The sequence below is a fragment of the Drosophila hydei genome, unplaced genomic scaffold, assembly GCF_003285905.1.
Source record: "Drosophila hydei strain 15085-1641.00,03,60 unplaced genomic scaffold, DhydRS2 tig00008128-arrow-arrow-pilon, whole genome shotgun sequence".
Lineage (NCBI taxonomy): Eukaryota > Metazoa > Arthropoda > Insecta > Diptera > Drosophilidae > Drosophila > Drosophila hydei.
The window spans coordinates 576,562-601,467 of NW_022045838.1; the positions used below are offsets into that span (position 1 = coordinate 576,562).

The 24,906-nt window shown below is 38.1% G+C and overlaps 6 protein-coding genes across 12 annotated transcripts in view; 4 read left to right on the top strand and 2 right to left on the bottom strand.

The window, feature by feature from the left end:
* LOC111596848 (calcium-binding protein E63-1) overlaps positions 1-9,598 on the top strand; it is a 36,346-nt gene extending 26,748 nt beyond the window's left edge. For 3 of the 5 annotated variants that reach the window (XM_023311276.2, XM_023311277.2, XM_023311278.2), the window contains 3 exons: positions 7,165-7,324; positions 7,380-7,528; positions 9,483-9,597. In XM_023311276.2, the coding sequence (XP_023167044.1) occupies positions 7,165-7,324; positions 7,380-7,528; positions 9,483-9,505 (332 nt within the window). In that variant the 3' untranslated portion in view covers positions 9,506-9,597. Of the gene's footprint in view, positions 1-7,164; positions 7,325-7,379; positions 7,529-9,482 lie in introns of all 5 variants that reach the window. The other 2 variants (XM_023311274.2, XM_023311279.2) reach the window with 2 other exon arrangements.
* A 2,255-nt stretch (positions 9,599-11,853) lies between these two features.
* On the top strand, positions 11,854-13,606 carry LOC111596854 (mitochondrial import receptor subunit TOM22 homolog). 2 transcript variants are annotated; one of them, XM_023311290.2, is made up of 3 exons: positions 11,854-12,044; positions 12,945-12,989; positions 13,078-13,606. In XM_023311290.2, exons 1-3 carry the CDS (start codon positions 12,024-12,026, stop codon positions 13,384-13,386), a joined length of 375 nt encoding a protein of 124 aa, XP_023167058.2. In that variant the 5' UTR covers positions 11,854-12,023; the 3' UTR covers positions 13,387-13,606. The 2 variants fall into 2 exon arrangements, with proteins under 2 accessions (XP_023167058.2, XP_023167057.2); XM_023311289.2 differs by lacking the exon at positions 11,854-12,044 and adding an exon at positions 12,416-12,765.
* Positions 13,607-13,688: 82 nt separating this feature from the next.
* Positions 13,689-16,240, bottom strand: LOC111596853 (anaphase-promoting complex subunit 5). Its single transcript, XM_023311288.2, has 2 exons — positions 16,001-16,240; positions 13,689-15,946 (listed from the first exon to the last, which is right to left on the bottom strand). Exons 1-2 carry the CDS (start codon positions 16,118-16,120, stop codon positions 13,811-13,813), a joined length of 2,256 nt encoding a protein of 751 aa, XP_023167056.1. The 5' UTR covers positions 16,121-16,240; the 3' UTR covers positions 13,689-13,810.
* A 388-nt stretch (positions 16,241-16,628) lies between these two features.
* On the bottom strand, positions 16,629-18,466 carry LOC111596861 (very-long-chain enoyl-CoA reductase). The gene is made up of 5 exons (XM_023311297.2): positions 18,223-18,466; positions 17,913-18,140; positions 17,204-17,420; positions 17,030-17,145; positions 16,629-16,960 (listed from the first exon to the last, which is right to left on the bottom strand). Exons 1-5 carry the CDS (start codon positions 18,366-18,368, stop codon positions 16,756-16,758), a joined length of 912 nt encoding a protein of 303 aa, XP_023167065.2. The 5' UTR covers positions 18,369-18,466; the 3' UTR covers positions 16,629-16,755.
* Positions 18,467-18,763: 297 nt separating this feature from the next.
* LOC111596862 (polyubiquitin-C) lies at positions 18,764-22,915 on the top strand. 2 transcript variants are annotated; one of them, XM_030225289.1, is made up of 2 exons: positions 18,764-18,828; positions 20,398-22,915. In XM_030225289.1, exon 2 carries the CDS (start codon positions 20,408-20,410, stop codon positions 22,697-22,699), a length of 2,292 nt encoding a protein of 763 aa, XP_030081149.1. In that variant the 5' UTR covers positions 18,764-18,828; positions 20,398-20,407; the 3' UTR covers positions 22,700-22,915. The 2 variants fall into 2 exon arrangements, with proteins under 2 accessions (XP_030081149.1, XP_030081148.1); XM_030225288.1 differs by having other exon boundaries at positions 18,784-19,092.
* A 297-nt stretch (positions 22,916-23,212) lies between these two features.
* Positions 23,213-24,854, top strand: LOC111596851 (vacuolar fusion protein CCZ1 homolog). The gene is made up of 4 exons (XM_023311286.2): positions 23,213-23,387; positions 23,444-23,541; positions 23,604-24,328; positions 24,388-24,854. Exons 1-4 carry the CDS (start codon positions 23,250-23,252, stop codon positions 24,837-24,839), a joined length of 1,413 nt encoding a protein of 470 aa, XP_023167054.2. The 5' UTR covers positions 23,213-23,249; the 3' UTR covers positions 24,840-24,854.
* Positions 24,855-24,906: the final 52 nt, after the last annotated feature.

Below are 24,906 nucleotides of genomic sequence, written 5' to 3' on the forward strand. Positions count from 1 at the left end.
TTATCACTTTAATATGTGTGCATATAGTTGCTCTAAACTAAACATTCACAGAGCTCTGCCAACTCGTTAAATATTACGTATACGCAACGAGGAACCCCTTTTCTAGAGTACACGTGTGTTTGAGAGTATATGTGTATGTGTAGGTATGTATGTGCATTTGTCACTACATGTATTCATTCAAAGAAAGTTTTTACAGCAATCGGCATTAAGTGTTACGTATACGCCACGTAGACGCCGCTTTGAATAGTTTCGCTTTTGTCATGCTAACTGCGATTGTTTTCATTTATAGTGGCTTTGTTCAGCAACATCTCAATTCATGCTTTAAGTTACGTCATCTAAATTCTAAATCACAGCTTTGACTTTTAGCAGCAGTTGGTAATCGAATCGTGCATTTTAAAGCCTCGTTCAAATGCCAAAATCCACATTAAGCCAATTTGTAAAGCTTACTATTTTTTGTCTTTTCATTTAATTTACTCGTTAGCTAATGCAATTTTTACATTATATGGGGAATTCCCTTCAGCGCTGTCTGCTCTGCAACATTCCCTGGCAGTAAGCGCATTTTTATTAGTTTCCAGCAACGAGTCGAGTCCTGTTGCTGCTACTGCTGCTGCTCCTGCCGCCTCCTCGTGTTTGGCTGGCATTTGCGTTGTGGTCACGCTCGCATTGTTGATTTAATTTGTGTGCTATTATTTGATCAGGCATTATTGCTCTGCTTCTTTTTCTGCCTTTTCTTCTTTTTGTGCTGACAAACAATGAAAATTAAATTATGCCAGCCAAGCAGAAAATTAAATTTTCAACTCAGTTTTTTTTTAAATTTTATTATGTTTGCATATTTTTGACAATTTTGATTCTTTGCATTTTATACATTTGTTTTTGTTTATAATTATCATTTATTGTTGTTTTATAAATCAATTAATTAACCCTTAAGCTCGGTTAGTTGAAATTCATATTTTATGCCGAGCTTGGGGCGTGGCACTCGCTTGGCTTCTAACAAAAGCTGCGAATTGAAATCAGAGTCACGCACAGTTCGCATTTGCTATAGTACGCACACCCACACACACACACACACATATGCAACATCATGTCGTATAACAAGAACGCCGCAACTGTTGCTGACAGCTTTCGAGCGCTGTTTTGATGGCTGCCACCGACAGCGGCCGCAGAGTTTGCTTTATGTACTTGCCAAGCACATATTTATGTAAGCATTTCTATTTCTCTTCTTTTTATGTGACCTGCAAGCCTCAGGCAGTGACACGTGCGAAAATGTGCAAATAATTTTATGCTATTAAACAAAATATTGTTCAAGAAGCAAAAACTCGTCAAAAAACTATTTTCTCTTCGACGCTCAACCATAGAGTGAAAAGAATTTCATCAAATGCAGCTGCAAACTCTGTTCAGACAGCAATTAAATAATTATTTAGTTAAAGCGCACCATTTCAATTATGAGTGTAGTGTAAAAAATTGCTGAGCTTAACGGGGAGAAAAAAATTAAACAATAATTTATGAGGAATTCCACTTAATGATCGTTTTTTTATTGAAATTATACAAAAAAATACAGTACAGCTTAAAAATATTTTAAATTTATTTTATTTACCCTGAAATTATATTCATCAGAGATGATCAGTGAGTGACGCTCTCACCAAAAAAAGTGGACGCTGGGTTCGCTTAGTTTTGATCTGTTACTGGTTAGCTAACATTTTGTAGTCATTCAACAAAGAGATGAACTCAAGTCTGCAACATTTTCAACGTTTTATAAATATTCTATTTTCTCTAATAGTATATAAGTTTACAGTTATCGAAGCCGAACCCTTGTTCTCTAGTTATAGATACGTTTTCCCCCATTCTATTTTTACTTTTCTCTACTCTCGATATTTTTTTTATAGTATTTCATCAATTTGTGCCACAAAAAGTGTTGAATGCAGCGCAAAGCGCACACTTTATGGCTTCATTTACATTGCTTGGGTTTCATTATTGGTTCGCAGTTCAGCCCCATTCGACAGGCAGTCGACGCAGCTCGCCCTGATTTAGCTACTAAAACCTCATTGCAGCGGCTACCTCTGTCTCTCGTCTATCCTGGCCCCCTCGTTGCCGTGCCTCCAGAAGTTATTTATGCTCGTCTTTATGTGTCGCTCGCTGTGAACTTTAAGAGCCTCGAACCTTTGGGGTCAATTGTCGCATAAGCTGGGAGCTCACTTGCTCTTGCTAGCATTGGGTACTTGTCCTAGGCTCCTCGGCTACTAGGCAGTTTATTTTATTTTATTTTTTGCCATCAACAAACACAATTAATTAACGCTTCAAATGACAAAAAAAAAAACCTTAATGTCCACTAAAAGTGGCCTCCAAAAGCATTAAAAATAAAATTTAAATGCTTTTTACGCTACAGATTGCTTTTGCGTGATTTTATGAAACGACTAACACAACCATACATACACACACACGTATACACATCTGTTCTATCTGTTGTCCAGACCATTAAATTGTCGTTGCGTGCTTTGCGATTTGTTTAAAGCCAAACGCTAAGCAGACTGCATTTAGCTTCGAGGTAGAAATTCTAGTTCAAATAGCTGAATATTTTCTAATGTTCATTTTAAGTACTAGTTCAGAAGATTTTTAATGATATATACTATTGACTCGATTGAAATGATTTTTATTAGTTCAGTCCCTCCTAACTGACTGCTGAATAGCTGAATATCATATGCTTTGCTTAAGCACTGGCGTTTATTATTAACTGAACTATATGGTTCACGATTCAATTAACTAGTTCATTCAATTGAACGTATTCTGAACAATACGACGCAACTCTAAAGTTCGTTCACATTTTAAAATTGCTTCCACTTAATTTATTACTGTCCTTCCAAGACATTCCACTTCCCTTTGCACTATGGCCTAGGCAACTTAGACATCGACTTGACGTAAGCTAATTTGTATACAATTTAACCAAATTCTGATAAAAGACCACAACAGAACAGCAAAAACAAAAGAGCAATGGGGCGTGTGCACAGAAAATTAAAACAAATCTGACTAATAGCTCAGCGCAAAAACTGTTATACGCCGAAAAAAAACTGTTATACACCGAGTGCCGAAAACTAGCTTAGACAACGAGAGACTGAGCTTTACAAGGCTATTTCAGCTTAGAATGAAGTATAAAAAATTATAATATATAATTTATGTCAGACTCGAATACTTAATACTTAATTTTAGCGAAAATAGTGTGCGCCCTCTCTGTTAAGGCATAAAAATCAATCAAGTCAAAGTTGAAAGAGAATAGATTAAAATATTTCTAAAAATATATATATGGTTGTGTGAGCTAACACTGAAAAAGGGAAACTCAATAAGACTTCTTGAAAACATTGTATTTTGGCTTTGTTTCAAGCTGCAACTGATACCAAATGGCGATTAACCAAGTGATTAATAGTCTGTTCTCTAGTGATATTGATGTTATAGTTACATATATATATGTGTGTATGTAATGCGGCCATATGCTTGTAATCCTCTCTCCATATGTTCACATGGACAAAGGCAAAGTGCTCAATGTTTATGACATGTTTTACAAGCAAAATGAGCGCTGCAGAGAGAGTCTGCTTCAGCAATCAAGCTTTTACACACCCGCACACCCACACACACACACACACATGCAACACTTTGTGGGCACACTTCCGTTTCCGTTGCACGTCGCGCTGTTGAGGTCAGCAACAGCAACAGCAACACCAGCAGGTGCATTTGCCAATAATTGATTGCATTTTGGCATGAAGCTGTTGCCATTTGCCACTGCCACTGACTGCTGACTGTTGTTGCCATTACCGTTTGTTATGCATAATAGAGCTGCGAGTTCCAGTTCGATCGAATTGGTTCAATCAATCATATTCAAGTTGGGTACGATTACATAATATCGGCATAGTTCTATGGGCATTACAGAAAATAATCTATCAATAATATTTGTTATTTTATCGATCAATAATATTTTATTTTATTATTAATTTAATATTTTTTTTAATTTTTTATGTATGAATTTTATATTTTATACCTTATTTATTTATTTAATTGTTTTTTGTTTTATTTATTTTCTTTCAATTCAATAATAAAATCAAGCAACCGATTTTTACCAATTTATCGATTGATCGTGTCATCCCTAGCTAATCGTCAGCTACTCCTATTGGTTAACTGTTCACTCAGCCACTGATTGGCTGCAGAATAGCTGCAGAGAACAAAGCGAATCGTTCATGACTGATTGAACGACTGAGTCGAGACTATTGTTCATGACTGAACTATATGCTCAATTTATCACTGAACAAGTTCAATTCAGTTCAGCTCACTACAATAACCCATTCAATTGAACTCAATCGCCTGCAGCTGCTGTTTACCTTTCGCTTGCGGCTTGCTTTGAGCACTTAATTTGCAGCATGCCTGCACGCCTTCATCGATCTACTTAGCCGTAATTTGATGAGCAGTTAAATTGATTATACTGCTGGCAGGTATAGATATATACATTCTAGTTTACAATGTAGTTACGCTCCAGATTCAATTATCGATAGCCAACACAGCTCACATATTGTTTTCCTTTAAGTGAATGTTGTTAAGGCATTGATTCACACAAATGCCACAAAGCTAGTCAACGAATCATTGAGCAAAGCCAGAGTCAAGTAAACCTTGAGGCAATAGCCAAAATCAATCGACGCTTAACTGCCAAAGCGCAGTGCACGACTAGCAGATATCCTGTAGATCAGTACAAATTGTTTAAGCCACTTCGGGCCAAACATATTTAGACCATGCAAATGCTCAACTAACAGATATCCTTTAGTACACACTAGTCACATTATCACAACTATAATACACCCTATCTGCAACATATACAGGGTATTTAACTACAATTTAATGCATACTGCCCGTAGCTAAGAAATTACGAATTGTTGTTGCTGCTGTTGTCGTCGAGGCAACATTTCGGTCGCGAACAAAAACAAGAATGATTCATCCCACTCGGCTTTGGCATTGGGCAAATGTCCTTAGCGAGCATGACGGGGCGGGATTGAAATGGCAAACAACAGCGTCGCCATTTTCATTATCCTTGGACCTGCACAAGTAAACATTTCGTATTGTATTTAAAAATGAAATGACAACATTCCGGAAAATCCTCCAGCTCAAGCTCAGACTCAGCCACGCCTTAGCCAGGACAATTGAAAATGCTTTTTGTGCAAATGTCAGAGCCAGCAGCAGCAGCATCTGCGAAAAAATGCCCAAAGCAGACTGCAGGATATGCCACGCTGAGTTTAATGTCTGACGATAAGATTCCGTGAGACTTGTAAAGAAATTCACTCGCACACACAGTCAGCTAATAATTTATTATAGAAAACTACATCTTTTTTTGATAACTACTCAGAATAGTTTTGTGTCTTGATGCGCTGCATGGGTAGTTCAAAAAATGTTCTTTTAAAATAATTTAAAATTTTAAATAATATATTTTTTTCTAATTTTCACATAAATTTGGTTTTTTTGAAGCAACCCTCGTATATGCTGCATACTACATGTCCAGCAAGGCCATGCGGCTTCAGCTTGTTTGTGTTGTGTTGTGGACGTCGCTACCAAAATAAAAAAAAAACAATTTTCGTAAATTTTTTAGAATTTACATCTTCTTCTTCATCTGTTACGTCGTCAGCAGGTCCTTGATTATGAAGGTGAAGACCTTGAGGTAGTCTCCATTTCAATTGCCGAAAAACTTGGCAACTTAACAAATTACCTGGTTTAAGTATAGAAAATTGTAACATTTAGTTTTATAAGTGAGTGAATATATCGCTATTTTATATCTTTAAATTAAAATTCATTTCTAGTTGTAGAGCTATTCAGCAGTGAAGCAACTAAAAGGATTGGGCTTCTGACTGAACTTTGTAAAATATTGTTCTGCTTGCGTTTGGAAGGTTTCTTCATAGGTGTGACCTTAACATTTTAAGTGTTCCATTTTCAAGTTTCAAATCGTTATCTTTATATTTCGAAACTGAAATGCTGAGTCTGTCTGAGACATAAACGTACAGCAAATTGCTCGCATTATCACATTATTATGCATAAAAGTGTATATTTGAGCTGCAATAAAGCAGTGCACTCAAAACATAAACATTTGCTTGCATAAAAAATACTTAATAGCGCTTAAATAATAAAAATATTAGAACATAATAATTTTTTTAAACTATTTTTCATGATTCTTAATAGCGAAAATAAAGTACTTCAAGCAGCTTATCTTATGATATCATAAGCAAATATATTACAGGGTATCTGCTAGCCGTTCACTGGCGACCCACTTGCTGAAGGTCAAGGCTTTTGGGCATGTTTTTGCGACCGGAAGTTGGCAAGCAGCAAAGCGCTAACAGTGCTTACTTTGCTTCTATCTTAGCACTTAATTATAAAAGTCTCAGCGCAAGTGGAAACATAGAAAGGACGAAAAGAAAGGGTGAAACGAAAGAGAGCTGAACAGGCTGGCCACAGTTGCTAAAAAATTAAACGAAAAAAGCAGCAAAAAACGTTTTTCTGAGCGGGTGCAATGGGTGGGCGAAGCTACCTGCTGCGCACAAAAGTAGGCAACGTTTGTCTGCACTTTGTTAAGTCTATGCGCACGTGTGTGTGTGCACGTATGTGTGCGTGTGTGTGTAGAACAATGGTCGTTTAGCTTAATGCTTAATGCTCGTAACTGTCGCTTGAAGCGTGCAAAAATTGTTCAAACCACCAAACAGTAACAAAAAAGTGAGAATAGTGCAGTGCTTCACTAACACATACCCTGCAAAATTTTGAACTACAAACCCTTTGCTTTCTTGAAATTTTCTAAATATTTTTATAATCGCTATTTTTTTTAAATTTTTCAAAATATTTTATAATCCTTTTTTTTTAAATTTTTCAAAATTATTTATGTTTGTTTAAAAATAAAGTTAAAAATATTTATTCTTGAAATTCATATTTTTTAAGCTGCCCTCGTAAAAATATGATATTGAACTGCATATTACATATATATGTTCAAAAGCCCTATAGCAAAACCCTTTTAACTGACGCCCCCAGCATATCTCCTTCACTCAGTTCGAGGCATAAATTAGAAAAATATGAAGTATTTGTTGTTGCACTTGTTTTTAGCAAAGCTTTTGCCATCATACCTGTACACACCTGCTAAATTCACATTTTCAATTCCAGGCAATGGCTTAATCAACGAGGCCGAGTTTCTTCAGTGGGTGGGCAGAATTCAAGCGCTGCGAGACGAGCAGCAGCAACAGCACGATGACAGCTCCAGCACCGCCAGCAAACCCGTCGACGAGGCTGACGATGTAACCGAGGATCTAATAGCCGCATTTAGGTAAGTCGACGGGACTAAATTGATAGATGTAGCTGATTCCTTGCCTAATTCACAGAGTATTTGATCGTGATGGCAATGGATTTATCACACGAGATGAACTGCAAACGGCCATGGAAATGATTGGGGAGCCCTTGAACGAGCAGCAGCTGGAGCAGCTGCTCGCCATTGCCGATTTGGATCAGGATGGGCGCATTAATTACGAGGGTAAGTCACACACACACTCACACACAAACACGCTGCACCCACAAAGGCCAACAGTGACGTTGGCAAGCGTAAGGCCAGTTTAGAGCTCCTTTTATGGCCGTTCCTACAGTGAAAAAAGGGTATATTAGCTTTGTTTGTACATCAGTATAAAGAAGCTGAATAGAGCATATAGATACGTCTATAGCCTCGTTTAATGTAGTGTAAAGATTTGTTTTCTACTCTTTCGGCAAATCATACATTATTAAAGCTTCTGCTATATAAACTCTATTATTGAAGCTAGAGACTTACAGTATTATAAACATATGACTTCCATTCTTCCAATCGAAAAATTTTAAAAATTAGCAAAAAAAAATTAGCTATTTTTAAATGTTGAACGAGAATTAAGCAGTCGTTCATATCGCACAGTTTTATTTCTGCCAGTGCGTAGAAACACAAAAAAATATAAAACCGCAAAATGCGCTAGCTTCACTTTTACTACTATTGTCTGTGCGTTAATCAAGCTGCAGCATAAAAGACACACACACGCACACGCATCCACATGCTCAGGTGTACCTATATAACCTTGTGCCAATATTTGTAAAAGCCTCACTCATAAATCAGCTAGACAAATATAAACAGAAACCGCAGCAAACGAGAACTCAAGTTGAATAACCCCAGGCGCAGCAGTTGGACTAACAAAGAATCCCGCGTTGCTCTAGACTCAAGGTCCTTAACACAGTTTTTTATGTATGTACGCATAATTTATTTGTTTTGTTCTTTATGATGGCAGCTGAATTAGTGCAAGTTCGAGTTCAATAAACATTTTTGAATACCAAACAAGTTCAATCTGAAAGCTAGTTCACATTTGAAACTAAAGTTTCAATTGGTTCCAGTTCTGATACCATAACTAGTTCAAAACCATTTAAGAGGGGGATTTTGCTGTTGTTAACCAACACAAAGAAAAATTTGTATGGTTAAACAGAGAAAAAAGCCAAAGAACTTGTTACATTTACATTGGGAAAGGGTATTCAATAGTATGAACTATATCATTGGCTGGCATAAAGAGTCAAAAGTAAACATTTATCCTAAGGACACGTTCGATGTGTCCCATGCGTGGCATTAAATTGATTTACGAAACCCAAAGGCAGATGTTTCATTCATTCTCAAATATGTCTTCATGTGTGTGTATGTGTGTCGTCCAAGCACATATATGACTTTGTCTAGTATGTTGGTGTGTGAGCGAGTGTCGACTTGACTTAATCATTAGGTTCAGATGCCATGGCATTACAAGTTGTTACTTTGACCTTGGAATACTCCGCTTGCAAGCCAACTCTCCTGCTCTCCAGTTATTGGCTGCCATCTGCAATTTATTTATTTTGGCCTATTTTTTTTACACACGTGCAAACAATGTTATTTATTTCTGCTTTTTTATGCACTAGCTGCACCAGATGATTCATAAAAAAATAGCTGAGAACCTTTCATTCCTTAAAGAACCTTCAAATATTTGTTTATTTTAAATACAATTTTTTTATAGCCTTATATTATTAGCTGTACGTTAAATGTTTAGTTTCTATTTATCCTAGAAAAGTAAAAAATATAAATATAAATATACTTTCTTTGTACCTTTTAGAACAATTTTAATATTTATCTTTTGGCTTCATTTTATATTCATTTTTTAGTAACTTTCTGCTACGTTTAACGCACACTTGCAGGGTATTTCCAGTTCGAACATTTGTTCTATATTTATTGTTTATATTGTTTGTTTTGTTTCGCTAACATCAAAAATTGTTTTTGTTGATTCACACCAGGACCTACGCAGCAAAGCCCCTGAGACATACCTCTTAGCAATTAATTGACAACGTCTACATCCACTGGCGCAATACCCATTGAAAATAAGGGCTCAAAACTTTTTTAGCTCTCGTTAACTTTAATACATATATTTAATTTATATTCATTTCATTCTTTTTTCTTGCAGAGTTTACGAGACTTTTGCTGTAAACGTCGACCTCCCCGCGATTTCGTTTGGATTGGGCAAAAGTTTAACAAATGAAACTTAATTATACTCAGCCAGAATTCATGAATGTTTTGTAGGGAAAACAAACATTATATTTATATTTAATTAATTATGCTAAGATACTAAGAGAAAGCAGCAGCACATAAGAACGAACTTTTAAAAGTTTTGCACATGGAAAAGCGAAAAAACATTTGGAATTTTCTCTTGGACACACATACAACACATACATATTAGTTTCTAAATCATTTGTAAAAAAAAGATAAGCAAATTTTTAATATTCATTTTTTGTACTACTTTAGTTGATAGTTGGAAAATGTTTTGTATAATTATGCTCGTTCACAAAATGAAAAGAGTATATTGGATTTTGAACTCAAAGCCTTAAGCTACACTTGAGTTTAGAGAATTGATATTACGAAGGTATAATGATAAGATATTCTGAATATGAGAGGAAACTATAAGTTCCACTGGTTTATAGCTAGTTTTTACATAGAGCTGCTATACAATTTAAGCATAGCTTACCTATCTATGCCTTCAGAAGCCATTGCAAATGAGGTATTCTATATATTTCTATATCTTTGGCCTTTGCAACTGTTGGTCTGTGTCGGTTATCCTGCTAATGGGAAATCATAAGAGGACATTATCAATTTAGTCATTTTCATGCTGTGAACGAGTATTACACAGTCGGCTGCGCCTGACTGCTAAGTTCTTAATTGTTTTTAATTTTTTACCAATCCATAAATTTTTTTAAGTAACAAAATTATATGAAATTACATTATATAAAATACATATAAATATATATATATATATATATATATATATATATATATATATATATATATATATATATATATATATATATATATATATATATGCAAATTCGGATAAGTCTGAGAGCGTGAGTGATATTGTGTTTAGGGTGCTGCATTGACAAAAAAAACTACAAAAAAATAAATAAATAAAATAAAAAAAATATAAGAGAAGCAACAGGGCATGAAAAATTTAACTATTGCATATACTTATATATATCGAAAAAAATAAAAATAAAAAGAGTTCATATGTTTGTGTCTTAAATAAGTTAAAAAATTGCTTTAAATGTATTTTGAGCAAACAGCAAAGCCATAAAATATTTCAAAAACAATTCAATTTGATGCGAATGTTAAGCCCAAATATATATATATTTATAATAATATTATTATATTAAATGTCTAGTTACGTAATTGTTAAACTATTGAAATATATATCTATATGAATACAACAACAATAAAAAAACTAAAAATATTTCAAAAGAAAAAAACTATTATCAAAATGCAATTTAATTGCTAAGCAATTCAAAAATCTCCCAAAATAAATGTAAAGAAGAAACATATTTAATAAACAAGAGAAACCATTTTTATTTTCGCAGAAATCAAAAGCAAAGCAAATTGAATCAAAATTGATTTATCTAGTCACCTTACTTGAGAACCTTCCAATTGTTTTGCTTCCTATTTAAGTTTATCTATTACACATAAAAAACGAAAAATAATATATCTATCAAAATTCAAAAGTCCATTGCATCGCCGTCCCAGCTACATTATAAAAATAATAAATATATATAAAAGTTAAAAGTTCAATTCAAAGTAAATATTTTATAAATTTGGCTTGTGGCAGTGGTTTCAAATTATTTTTGCAATTTGGAGCAGAGCAAATTTAACTCGAACTAATAATTATTATATATATTATATATATATTTAGATCCATATACAAGCATGTGTTTTCTAATAACCAAAATTCTGTCAGGTCAATAGTACAAATAGTCGAAAGCAAATGAAAAAATAGAAAGCAAAGCAAGATGCAACAACATTTTTGTATGGTATTTACAAAAATTGCCAGACAGATGAAAATTGAAAAAAAAAATTTTTAATTTAAAAAAAATTAAATTTGTATATATACATATATATCATATATGTATATGAATTCAAAAGCAGTTCGTTTCAACGTAGATTTTTATGATATCTAATTGTGCTTGAACTATTTATAAATGCAAAAATATATACTAAACTATATATTAAATATATTCTTACTATATGCTGTTTGTATCTAATATAACTTAATGGCTGACAGTAAAAAAATTAAGACATTATCTAAGTATATGCATTATAATTTAGGTACCTTTTTTACTTGTTTGTTTTGTTAAAGTTTTGATTGTTTTCGGGTATCTGAAATGGCAAAAACATGTTTAAAAAACGAACAATTATAAAAAATAAATAACAATATACCAACGCTCAATAAAAATGTTTTAAATCTTATTGGAAGAAACAGTAGGCCTTGGATATTAATTTTCCCGTCATCGCCTCACACTTCAGTATAACATTCACAAGTACAAAAGGAACATTCAGTAAGCAAAATATTGTCGCTCAATTTGTCGACGTTTCCAAATTTCACTCTGTGCATATCGTGTATATTTTATATTAAAAAGATTTAAAAAAAAATAATAACACGTGACATTGTTATTGATTAAAAATCATGAGCGATCCAGATGATAAGGTAATTATAACCTCTGGTCTTTCAACTACTCTGATTGTATCTTCGCTTCGTCTTACAAAATTTTTAAATTTATGTTTCAAACTATTTATCGATAAGTATTCAGCAGGCGAATTCGCTGTTTAACGTTTTGAGTAGTTCACCTTAGCTATCAGTGCATAATTAAAATATAAAAGAAATAACGATAAACGCAGTTTACAATCTTAAATAAACTAAAATGTAAGGCTTTGTTTAGTTAACATGACTTCGTTGTTTAATAAGAATTTAAAACAAAAATATTTTTTTTTTATTCTATTTATTTATTTTTTGTGCGATTAATCGTGACCAACCTAATTCGCCGGCTACCATTTTGAGTAAGTTCACGCAAGAGACCAGTTCAATGTAGTTGAACGAGTTCCGCTGTGAGCAATAGCCAGGTACCATCGCGGAGCACGCACGAAATCAATTTTTACAACGAAAACGACAGTGCGAACTGATTATATTGTCCATTGTATTATTTAACGTTTTTTGTGTTGTACGCGCGATATATAAAAGGGTTTCATTGAACCCGCCGAAAATATTGTTAAGAGTTTAAAATAAAGCCGCAAAAGTGGATACCGATAACGCAAAAATTGAGGATTTGATGGACTCTGATCCTGACATTGAGTTCATTGAAAAGGATAGCGGGATGTCTTCGTTAGGTGGTAGCAAGGACGAAACGCCAGAGCGGCGCACAGTAGCCATTGTAAGTAAAACCGCGTGCACTTTAAAGCCCCTGCCGTTTTAGTTATCGTGCTCACGTAATTAGAGAACTAGTCCATCTGCTTATCAAGTGTACATACGTACACACATACATAGTTATGTATATGCATTCGTACATATTGATTATTACAACGTGCATCAATTGCATTGCTTTCTTTACAGCCCGCAAATGACGAACCGCAAACAGATGGTGAGAATTACGATGATGTAAGTTTTGCTCGCAATTTATGTTTGTAAACATGCAGCATATTTATATATATATATGTACATTCTAACCTCACATTTTTGTTTTAAGGAACCAGACGAGTCGTTCGGTGAACGTATGATGGGACTATCAGAAATGTTCCCGGAATCAGTGAGAAATGCGGCCAGCACCGTGACTACCACTGCGGTGAAGAGTTTCCGTAGCTTCTATCAGTTCTCGTGCAACGCGTCGTGGATATTCTTTACTAGTTCCGTCATACTATTTGCTCCCGTCATTTTCGAGACCGAGCGCGCCCAAATGGAGGAGCTACACAAGTCACAGCAAAAGCAAGTGTTACTTGGTCCAGGCAGTGCCATGGCCGCAACTGGAGCGTCGCCCAGTTTACCATTGATTCGTTAATTAACAACTTTGATATATATATATATATACATATATGCATAATACGTTAGTTCAATTTACCAGCGGGGACGCAACAATAACAACAGCAGCAACACTTAAAATGGGATAGTGCCTCACGCTCTAGAGTATAAGTTGGAATCAATCTCGATTCAGTTCACGTACCCCTGCCAGTGAATGTTAATTAACATTACAACCAAACTGAAACACACACACATACACACTCATACAAATAGCAAGGTATGAAAGTCAAGCAGAGTCAACGCCTTTAGCATTTACCATCTTTTTATCCACTCGTTCAGAGCAGTTGGCACAGAACTTTCAAATAGGGTTTAGTACAAGTATTTGTAGTTGGCCTACGCATAATCAAGAAGAAAAGAACAATTAATGTTTATAAAAATTAATAAAATCGTTTATTAAGAGTTAATTACGGACCGCCGAGATATTCTCTTGGTATGGGATGCTCCATGAAGTAGCGACGAAATTCTCCAGCGTATTTATTACGCAGCGCTCGTTCACCGTATTCATTGAATCGTTGAGCGAGAAATACATAGACATCCAAGACTTTCGCATGTGCCGACAGTTGCTTAAAGGACTGTGCGGAACGCTCTAGTATATCCAAAGATTTCAATAGTTGCGCTTTGCGTGCCTCCGCCTCCTTAATGGCCAGCAGGCAACGCACGAATACAAAGTCTGTCTTGGCCCTTTCGTAGAGTCCGCCATTTATGTGTATATCATCCATGCTACGCTTAATGGCTTGGTACGCCTTCTGTGGCATGCCCAGCATTAGAAGCACCTGTGCGAGTAACATATCCACCATGGCCAGCTCGTAGTCCATCTGGGATTCGGACATATCCTCGGCTACACGCAGTAGTAGCGTAACTGCCTCGCTAGAGAAATTTCCTTCTGCCAAACTGCAGTAGGCGAGTAGAACTTGGACACGCATACGCAGCAGAAACGGCAGCTCCGACTTGGCTGCAAGCTTATCCAGCAGACGGCGTGCATTGAAGAATTCGCGTTTGGCGACATAGATGGCAGCGCGCTGCTGCATCGCAGCCGATGGATCGAGCAGATGAAGTTGATCGCAGGCTTTTAGAGCTTCATGCCAACGACAGCGATAAATGCCCGACTGTATTACCACATGGCACTGGCTGATCATCCAGCATTCAGCGTTGGGCATGCGTGGCAGCTGTTCACGGGCGCGATGAAGCAATACGCGAGCGAGACGCAATTCACCCTGCAGATGCAGCCACATGGCATAGCTTGCCAAAGCGCTGCCCATCCCAGCAGATCCGCTGCAATTGAAACGATCCCGCACGGACAACAGCAGCTGAGCATACAAAGCTGATAACTCGTGCCTTCCATAAGCACACCAAACAGCACTTCTCAAAGCCAAAGCTTCCGAGGCATGGTTGGATAGATTATTTCGATTGGTCAACTGATCACTATTCTGCAGCAAATCGAACAGTCGCAACGGCTGATAACCAGCCACAGTGCCGAGCTTCACAGCAAAGTGAAGTGCTAACGTATAGTTCTGTAGAAGATTGCCGTCCGCATCGCTGATGTCAGCTACGCTGCGCTGCACATACGATAGGGGCAGCTCATCGCGCAGCAAACAGTGCCAGGTGTTGGCTAAATTTAAGCTTCTCTTATCGCCATGCTCTTGGGCCAGCATAATGCTCTCTCTGAGTGCAGCCAATGCCTCTTCCCGATGCCCAAAAGTTGCATGCAGCACGGCTAGATTGATGCAAAAATACTGATAGCCTTTCTCTTGGCTCATCAGTCGCACAGGCGAACGATCCAAAGCACGATGCAGAGCCGATAGTGCATTATAGTAGTCGCGTATGCGCAGCTGATTCATGTATCCCAGAAAATAGGAGGTTGTATTTAAAGGCAGATCCTCAATAATCTGCTGCACCTTGAGCTGGAGCTGCTTGGGTGACAAAGCGCTGCTTTCGTCATTATCCAACAGCTCCGATTGTTTGTTAATAAAAAATTTCGCTTGCTTCGGAGCCCATCTGCTTAGTGGTTGGCTAAGTTCTGTCTGTTCCTGCTTTGGCTCAACTATGTCCTTGCTGATCTCCTCCGACGCTGGCGGTGGAGGCGTTTGCGATCTATGCAGCACACCGCCAACAATTAATTTTCGTGCTCCTGATGACAAGGCGCGTATGCCACGTTCATAGTATAGACATATATTCCGATACATGCACATCATCTCGGCGAAGGTGAAACGTTCGAGTACAACAGCGATTCGTCTGACATAAACGCCAACCATGCTGAACTGGCTAACGCCATAGTCTTCATTCAGAAGTGTATCGATATTTTGCATTTCCGCGAAGTCAAACAATGCCTCAATGCTGGCCGAGCCACAGAACTCTGACATTGCCTTCTCGAAGGCCTCCAACATAAGTGTGTCCAGCTTAAACGGTTTGTTCGTAATCAAGTGATGCAGCTCATTGTACGACATGTCAGCCTCCTGCACCAGCTTGAACATGAGCATGCAAAACATGCGACGTCTTTGTGGACGCATCGTAATTCCCGAATCCATTGACGTCTTTTTATCCTACATATATTTATATGTGTATGCATATATCAGCTTATCTACAAATGCACTTACCTTTACATATTGTTTGAGTAGTATCAATACAGCTACTTTGTGGGGTGTTGGTGTCTCTATACGCGGGGGCACCAGCTTGGAGCTGGGATCCAATGTATCCAGCTCCTCAAATAAATTCATCTCACCTGAATTTTTTTCGTGCCGGCAAAAACACAAACTAATCACACACACGCACAAACTGAGCAACAGCCAACTTCACTTCATACGTTAAAGACCTTAAAACATATGGCAGGTCAGTTTGGCGGGCTTTTAAAAAATTGATTAACGTCATACATGTCAGTGCTTCACTGCACTAAGCAGCAGCTAACTTAACGTGATATAGTAACCAGGGTGCTGCCAACCTGCTTGAGACGTACTACTCAATTTGGCGGAAATTTCAAAAATTTGATCAATATAAACATAAGTGAAAGCGTTGCAGACTGTGAAACACTCTATTACATAAGAACTGAGTCAGAGTTGATCCCTTATGGCGTTTGTTTCTCAAAACTAGTGTATTTGGTTTGAGAATATATCATAGCTTTAGATACAGTGTATAAACGATATAAGGTGATAGGTTCAAAGTCTACCAATTTCGTGAACTCATGTTTGCCTAATAAACAAATAAATATTAGTGTGGCACAAGCCAATATACAAAGTCCGTCAATCTTCTACCCATTTATATTTAACGAAGTTAATTAATTCTAGACAATAAATTGGAATAGCAGTACGTGGTGTACACCTCTAAATTTTGCAAATTTGTGGTATCATTTGCTGTTTTAAATAAGAAATGGGAAAATGGCACGGCGACCCCTTGGATAATCCTTGAATTCCTTCTTGTAATTGCGGTGCTTGGCCAGAGCCCAAACAGTCATCTGGAATGCACCAGCGAATGCAAACAGATAGGCGGGCAAGCAGGAGGTCATTGCCGAGAAGCAAACCCAGGCGCCAATCTCATATGTATAATTGGGGCAAGAGACCAGACTGCAAAAAATAACATTGCATTGAATACTAATTAAATTTACAATCAAGATAAAAGATAGATTTACTCACTTGAAGAGCTTTGTCAATGGATTGCTGTCGGCCACAGGAATCTTGCGCACCTTGGTTCCCGGTGGACGCAAATTCCGTAGAGCAATGTGGACCGAAAAGTTGCCCAACTCGCAGAGCTAAAAAGCAAAAACATTTTAGAAATGTTATATCAGAAAATATTTGGGCAGGACTCACAGCAAAGGCAGCCAATGCAGCATAGACGGTACACATGCATGGGGATGTGTAGAGCGGGTGATTGACATGATAGGAGACGTACGCTGTGAAGCCCCAATAGTAGCTGCAATTCTTAAACAGATTACGCAGCGGCATCGTATTATGAGAGAAACGATGCACAAAGATCGTCTCCAACAAACGTTTCACATAGTGAACCGTATAACAGCCAGCGGCTATGCTGTGAATGATAAATAATTATGATTAATAAATTATAAGGTGAAATTGATAGATTCCCTAGGCAACCAGATAAATAAGAGATTTCTCTAAGCTTCAAATTTTTTGACTAACTTTGCATATAATTTGTGAAAATTTGTTTGCATATATTGATATTAGGGTATAGTCTAGACGTTATTTGCCAGCCTATAAACCCCATTTCACGACTTTATGCGTACAGGGTATATACAAATTGTGTTGAAAGCGTGTTAATGATTATGCAGCCAACAACAGGTAAAAGCTAGTCCAGCGCTGATCACAAATTATTTGCATAAGCTCACAAAATCGACCGCTGGGTCAAGCGGGTCGATACGGCTGTCTCTGTGTGCGTAATACGTGTATATATATATATATATATATATATATATATATATATGTATATACATGTGTGTGCGTTACTCTGGCGAAAGTCACACACACACAGAGCGAAAGAGATAGATAACTAAAAATGACTTACTGAGTGGTCAGCGAAATGGGATTCCCAGCTGCCTTGCCATAGATGAGCTCTGGCCGAAAATAGAAAATAAGATAAACAATCAAAGGACCTGCATACTCAGACAGGAAAACAGTTTTCCAGCCGATTTGTGGTCCCAAATCCTTAATGTAGACCTTATCCCCATTGCCGAGGTTAAGCGATCCAACTGTATCCGTATCCTTCAAGCTCCTGCCACGCGGTTCCAAGCGACTTAAATGAAAACATTTGTTTTTAATTTTTGAAATTTTATCCACGCTTGCATGCGTGTGATTAACTGTGTAGGTGCACTTACAGCGATATGCGGTCGGCATGCGGCGTTTGCTTTAAACTTTTGTGAATCACTACTCGCAGCTCGCTAATCGCCACCGAGGTAGAGGACACATTTACCTTGCCGTAGGCTTTGCTAGTTTTGGCACTTAGTACTTCCAGCTCCACCATTTTTCGTGACTGCCACTATTTTCCGTATAGATAGTCTTTATTTAGTGTTACTGAATATCGAAAGGTCGCCAATCAGAGATAGATTACGTAGATTATGTTACTGTTATACAACTCAAATAGCACTGTTAAGTAAAATGCGGCAGTATGTGACATCACAAAATTGTGTGCTCAACTAGCAACGCTTATCATGTCAAATTTTCTAGTTCATATATTAAAAGTTGTAAAACTCAATTGACAATGTTATATCAAATTTGGTAAGTCATAAATTCAGTCAAGTTTTCCATTGTACAATGTGACATTTTTAAATTTTACAATTCAACAAAAATATATGCTTAGTTAACATTGCTTAGCACATCATATTTCCTGTATTTGATATATTTGACTTTTTACTAGGCCAGTCGACTCAGCACGTAAAGCAGGTCTTGTCTTGAATTTGTTACAAAAAATTTTTAATTGTGTGGTGAGTGTGTAGTTTTAGAATACAAAAAAAATTTATTTCGTAGTAAGCTTTGAAAACGTTAAGCGTCTAAAGATATTTGTGCGACGCAACCTTGTTTTTCACCGAGTCATTTTCCGTTTGACTTCCAAAGTAAACACTTGGAGCTAAAAGAAATTGTGAAAATTGAGCAGACAAGCTATCAATATATAGTTAAAAAACGCAATCTAAACCAAACGGTATAGTGAAAATCAGCGAATAGCTATTAGACAAACGGTTTAAAAAACGGTGAGTAAAAGAATGATTCAATTTGAACATGGGTTAGGCTCAGCCCAGCGGTCTGGCAACCTTATGTTGTGGTGGTATATTGCTGTGGTGAAATTGAACGGGGGCGAGAGTGAGATAAATATACATCACTATAAGCAACTGCAATTGTGCATTACGATTCGAACGCATTGCTTAGGGACTACTTGGTATAAGTTTTCAATCTTCTTTCATTATATTAATACAACTACAGGCATTAATGAATTAAAGAGAATAGCCAATAACCTTTTACGTTTAAATCAAGCATATTATAATCAAATGTAACTACATGACATTTGGGAGTGAGCAGGATAACCATATTGACATTGTAATTTCCCCAACGTAGTACACAAAATTTCTCCATCAGTCACAAGTCTATAAAAAGCGAGATACAAACAGAATTAGCCGAAGTATTCAAAAAGTGAAGCAAGAGAACTGGCAGAAAAGCAAAAATAAACTGAAATAAAGTTAACTTAGGGTGGAAAATTAAATATTCAAAAGTTAAAAAATCAGTGAACGCAAAAGTGAGTTTATATTATTATTTAAAAAAATAAACTTGTGAACTAGGATAAATAGATATTCGATACGCCATTGTTTCTTCCGTATTTTTGGGTTACGTGTTTTTTTAAATGTATGATTTACTACTTATTGGTTTGCAAATTTGTTGTGAAATCCGCTTGTGGCGTCATTGAAAATTCGAGAAGGCATATAAATGCATACATTCATTGAGAAGGATATAAATGTAGCTGCGAACGTATCTGTATGTGTGCGTGTATTATTTTCACGCACTTATCTAATGCATACATATTTATATATATACAGGGAAAAATCAATTGCGCACTAACAAATTGTAGTATTTGTAAGAAAATACACTGCGTATTTTAGATTTTCTTTTTATTATAGAACACAAAAGTAATACGTTGCGAAAGCTCAGACGCAAGAATCTGTAAATACGTGAGTATATATACGCATACGTATATAATAAGGCCAATGACAGCAATGGCCGCCAACAAAGGTTTTTCCTTTGTTCAAGAAATTGACCAAGGGAGGAAATGGGAAAAGCAATAAAGAGGGTATATGCATACATATACGCATTATCGCGTATGTATATATATATATATATGTACATGTGTGTGCGTCTGAGGTCAAGCACAAAGCAATCCGAGAAATACTCGAATTTTCTACAGCTGTTAGTCATCGTAGTAGTTTAATTTCATAATGCATAGAGTTGAGGTCTGTTAGGAGTTTTATTTTCTATTTTTTTCTATTCTATTTTTAATTTATTTTCAGAATTACTAAAATGCAGATCTTCGTTAAAACTTTGACGGGAAAGACCATAACCCTGGAGGTTGAGCCTTCTGATACCATTGAGAACGTGAAGGCCAAGATTCAGGACAAGGAGGGTATCCCACCAGATCAGCAGCGTCTTATCTTCGCCGGAAAGCAACTGGAAGATGGCCGCACCTTGTCCGACTACAACATCCAAAAAGAGTCGACCCTCCACTTGGTCCTTCGTCTGCGAGGTGGTATGCAAATCTTCGTGAAGACCCTGACAGGAAAGACGATCACTCTCGAGGTTGAGCCTTCAGATACCATTGAGAACGTGAAGGCTAAGATTCAGGACAAGGAGGGTATCCCTCCAGATCAGCAGCGTCTTATCTTCGCTGGAAAGCAACTGGAAGATGGTCGCACATTGTCAGATTATAACATCCAAAAGGAGTCGACCCTTCATCTGGTCCTCCGTCTGCGTGGCGGTATGCAAATCTTCGTGAAGACCCTGACAGGAAAAACTATTACCCTGGAGGTTGAGCCCAGCGATACGATTGAGAATGTGAAGGCAAAGATTCAAGACAAGGAGGGTATTCCTCCAGACCAGCAGCGTCTGATCTTCGCCGGCAAGCAACTGGAAGATGGCCGCACCTTGTCCGATTACAACATTCAAAAGGAGTCAACCCTTCATTTGGTCCTCCGTCTGCGTGGCGGTATGCAAATTTTCGTGAAAACCCTGACAGGAAAGACTATTACCCTGGAGGTTGAGCCCAGTGATACGATTGAGAATGTGAAGGCTAAGATTCAGGACAAGGAGGGTATTCCTCCAGATCAGCAGCGTCTGATCTTCGCCGGCAAGCAACTGGAAGATGGCCGCACCTTGTCCGATTACAACATCCAAAAGGAGTCAACCCTCCACTTGGTCCTTCGTCTGCGAGGTGGTATGCAAATCTTCGTGAAGACCCTGACAGGAAAAACTATTACCCTGGAGGTTGAGCCCAGCGATACGATTGAGAATGTGAAGGCCAAGATTCAAGACAAGGAGGGTATTCCTCCAGACCAGCAGCGTCTGATCTTCGCCGGCAAGCAACTGGAAGATGGTCGCACATTATCAGATTATAACATCCAAAAGGAGTCAACCCTCCACTTGGTCCTTCGTCTGCGAGGTGGTATGCAAATCTTCGTGAAGACCCTGACAGGAAAAACTATTACCCTGGAGGTTGAGCCCAGCGATACGATTGAGAATGTGAAGGCCAAGATTCAAGACAAGGAGGGTATTCCTCCAGACCAGCAGCGTCTGATCTTCGCCGGCAAGCAACTGGAAGATGGCCGCACCTTGTCCGATTACAACATCCAAAAGGAGTCAACCCTCCACTTGGTCCTTCGTCTGCGAGGTGGTATGCAAATCTTCGTGAAGACCCTGACAGGAAAAACTATTACCCTGGAGGTTGAGCCCAGCGATACGATTGAGAATGTGAAGGCCAAGATTCAAGACAAGGAGGGTATTCCTCCAGACCAGCAGCGTCTGATCTTCGCTGGAAAGCAACTGGAAGATGGTCGCACATTATCAGATTATAACATCCAAAAGGAGTCGACCCTTCATCTGGTCCTCCGTCTGCGTGGCGGTATGCAAATCTTCGTGAAGACCCTGACAGGAAAAACTATTACCCTGGAGGTTGAGCCCAGCGATACGATTGAGAACGTGAAGGCCAAGATTCAAGACAAGGAGGGTATTCCTCCAGACCAGCAGCGTCTGATCTTCGCCGGCAAGCAACTGGAAGATGGCCGCACCTTGTCCGATTACAACATCCAAAAGGAGTCAACCCTCCACTTGGTCCTTCGTCTGCGAGGTGGTATGCAAATCTTCGTGAAGACCCTTACAGGAAAGACGATCACTCTCGAGGTTGAGCCTTCAGATACCATTGAGAATGTGAAGGCTAAGATTCAGGACAAGGAGGGTATCCCTCCAGATCAGCAGCGTCTGATCTTCGCCGGCAAGCAACTGGAAGATGGCCGCACCTTGTCCGATTACAACATCCAAAAGGAGTCAACCCTCCACTTGGTCCTTCGTCTGCGAGGTGGTATGCAAATCTTCGTGAAGACCCTGACAGGAAAGACCATCACTCTCGAGGTTGAGCCCAGCGATACGATTGAGAATGTGAAGGCCAAGATTCAAGACAAGGAGGGTATCCCCCCAGATCAGCAGCGTCTGATCTTCGCCGGCAAACAACTGGAAGATGGTCGCACCTTGTCCGATTACAACATCCAAAAAGAGTCCACCCTTCACCTGGTGTTGCGTCTACGCGGCGGTTGCCTAGCCTAATTGCAAAAGACAATCCAAAATCAATCATCCAACACTTAAAATCAAGCTACAGAGTTTCCAAATTTTTTTTATTTCTGCAAAACACTAGATCGCAAGAACAAATTCAAAATTACAAGTTCAAGCATTGAGCCGAGTTTCCTGTCTGCTGTTTCTTCTGGCTTAATTCTTGCTTCAAATTCCATATACAATTACAAATAAAAATAAATTTATTCAAAATATTAATTTGTTGATGGAAAATGGGAACGGGAATACTCTGCTACAAATCGCAGAATAGAAACTGTTACGGGGTAACGGCCAAATAAGAAATAATAAAAAATTGACCAACATTATAAGACGATCATTCGTGTTAAATTTAGACCAATGAGTATACATAGCAAGGGAATGAAACAAGAAATCTAACTTGTCCAGTTGGATACATTTGTTTTTGGTGCATCTATATGCGGCACGTATGCACGTTTGACTGTGAATGGTATTTGTTTTGCAAAACATGGCAACCTTTCGTTGTGACTGTCAAGTGCAATACAAAAATAAATTAAATCGTTCTAAGTGAATGCTCCCCGTTTATTTTGGACAAGAGAAATCCATTGGCGAACGTGCAAACGAAATGGCTAAGGTATTGCATCGTGTGGAAATCACGCTGCGTAGCTTCTATGTATTTAATTCCAATTTAAGCCAGAAGGAAGGCGAGGTGAGTTAAAAAAATCCATGAAGAAACGCCTACAAAATGTATTTGTCATGCAACAGGAACACAAAAAGGTTCTGTTTTATCATCCAAATGATATTGAACTTAATACAAAAATCAAAGATGTGGGTCTCAGCGAAGCTATCATTACATTTACTGGGTGAGTCAGCGTCAGCAATAGCTACACCCTTAGAAAAATGTACATATCTTTACATCTACCAGAACGTTTACCAGCGATGACGATTGTAAGGCTTTGCATACACAAAAGACAACACAGCTTTTCTATCAGCCCGAGCCAGGCTTCTGGCTTGTGATGGTGCTGAATGTGCCCAAGGAGGTGAAGCTCAAAGATGGCGTCGAGGTGGCTGAGTATAGGGGGGGAGAAGTATCTGATAGGATATATCATGCTGTCTTAAGGCAATGCTATTATATGTATCGATTTCATCATGGTACGCTGCAGGCGAAGCTAACAGCGAGCACAACCAATGAGGAAGCGGAGGAGCAACGTCAACAGCTGGCTGCAGAGCTGCAAACATTTTATGATCGGTACTTGACTTCACTCAAGGATCTGGGTCAATGTGATATTATGGACATGCTGTACTCCATTCAGTATCTTGCTCTAGATAAAAGTCTCTTTTTGCGCGCCCATAACTTTGGTATGCTCTGCGATACTTTTTCAGCGGTCAAAGAGTGTATCATGTTCTACAACGACCAAGTTGTCTGTGGAGGCAAACTATCTGCTAGCGATTTGTATAGCTTGCATGCGTATGTCCTGGGGTTAGCTTCTGCTGGAGGCTCTGTGGAGGCCTATCGTGCGGGTGCATTTGTTCTTAAAGGAGAAGAGCCAATCACAACAAAAATCTACTTGGATTTGGATAAGCAAATTAGCTTACATCATTTGCTTATATATCGTGCATTGAATGTTACGCTCTGTCTTTTTGTGGATGGTAAAGAAAATCTTATTTAATTGCTTAAATTTTCTCTCTAAATGAAGGTTTCTTTATAGCTGTGCCTACGCAGGAGTTTTATGAAGAACTCCACGCTTACTTGGGTCCACAGCTCAGCTGCCTGGCTAAAGATATTGCATCCGCCACAAAGCTGAATGCGAGTGCTGATGCCACAGTTGCAGCTAACAATGATGATGGGTCAGCCAAATATCTCTTTATCAACGAGCAAAGCCTCAAGCATCATACAAATATTCATCGTAATGCAAAGAGCATACCAAGGAATGTAATGAGCATTATTGCAGATCTGGCTAATCCTATACAAGAAATTGCTGCTGCTGAGGAGCTGCAGGTGAAGACAACGAATGACTTTTGGATTGTGAAGCGGCGCTGCAATTGGCGACAATATTATGTGATCCTTAGCAAGAGTAAGGCTACGCTTCTCGATGTGACGCAGGAGGCAAAGCGTATATTTGAACAGGAGCTCACAGATGATGTATTCTTTGACAAATAAAAAGTAATAGTAGATAAATGAAAGGCGTTTTCCAATTGTATTTGCTGCTGCTGTTGTTCCTCGTTGC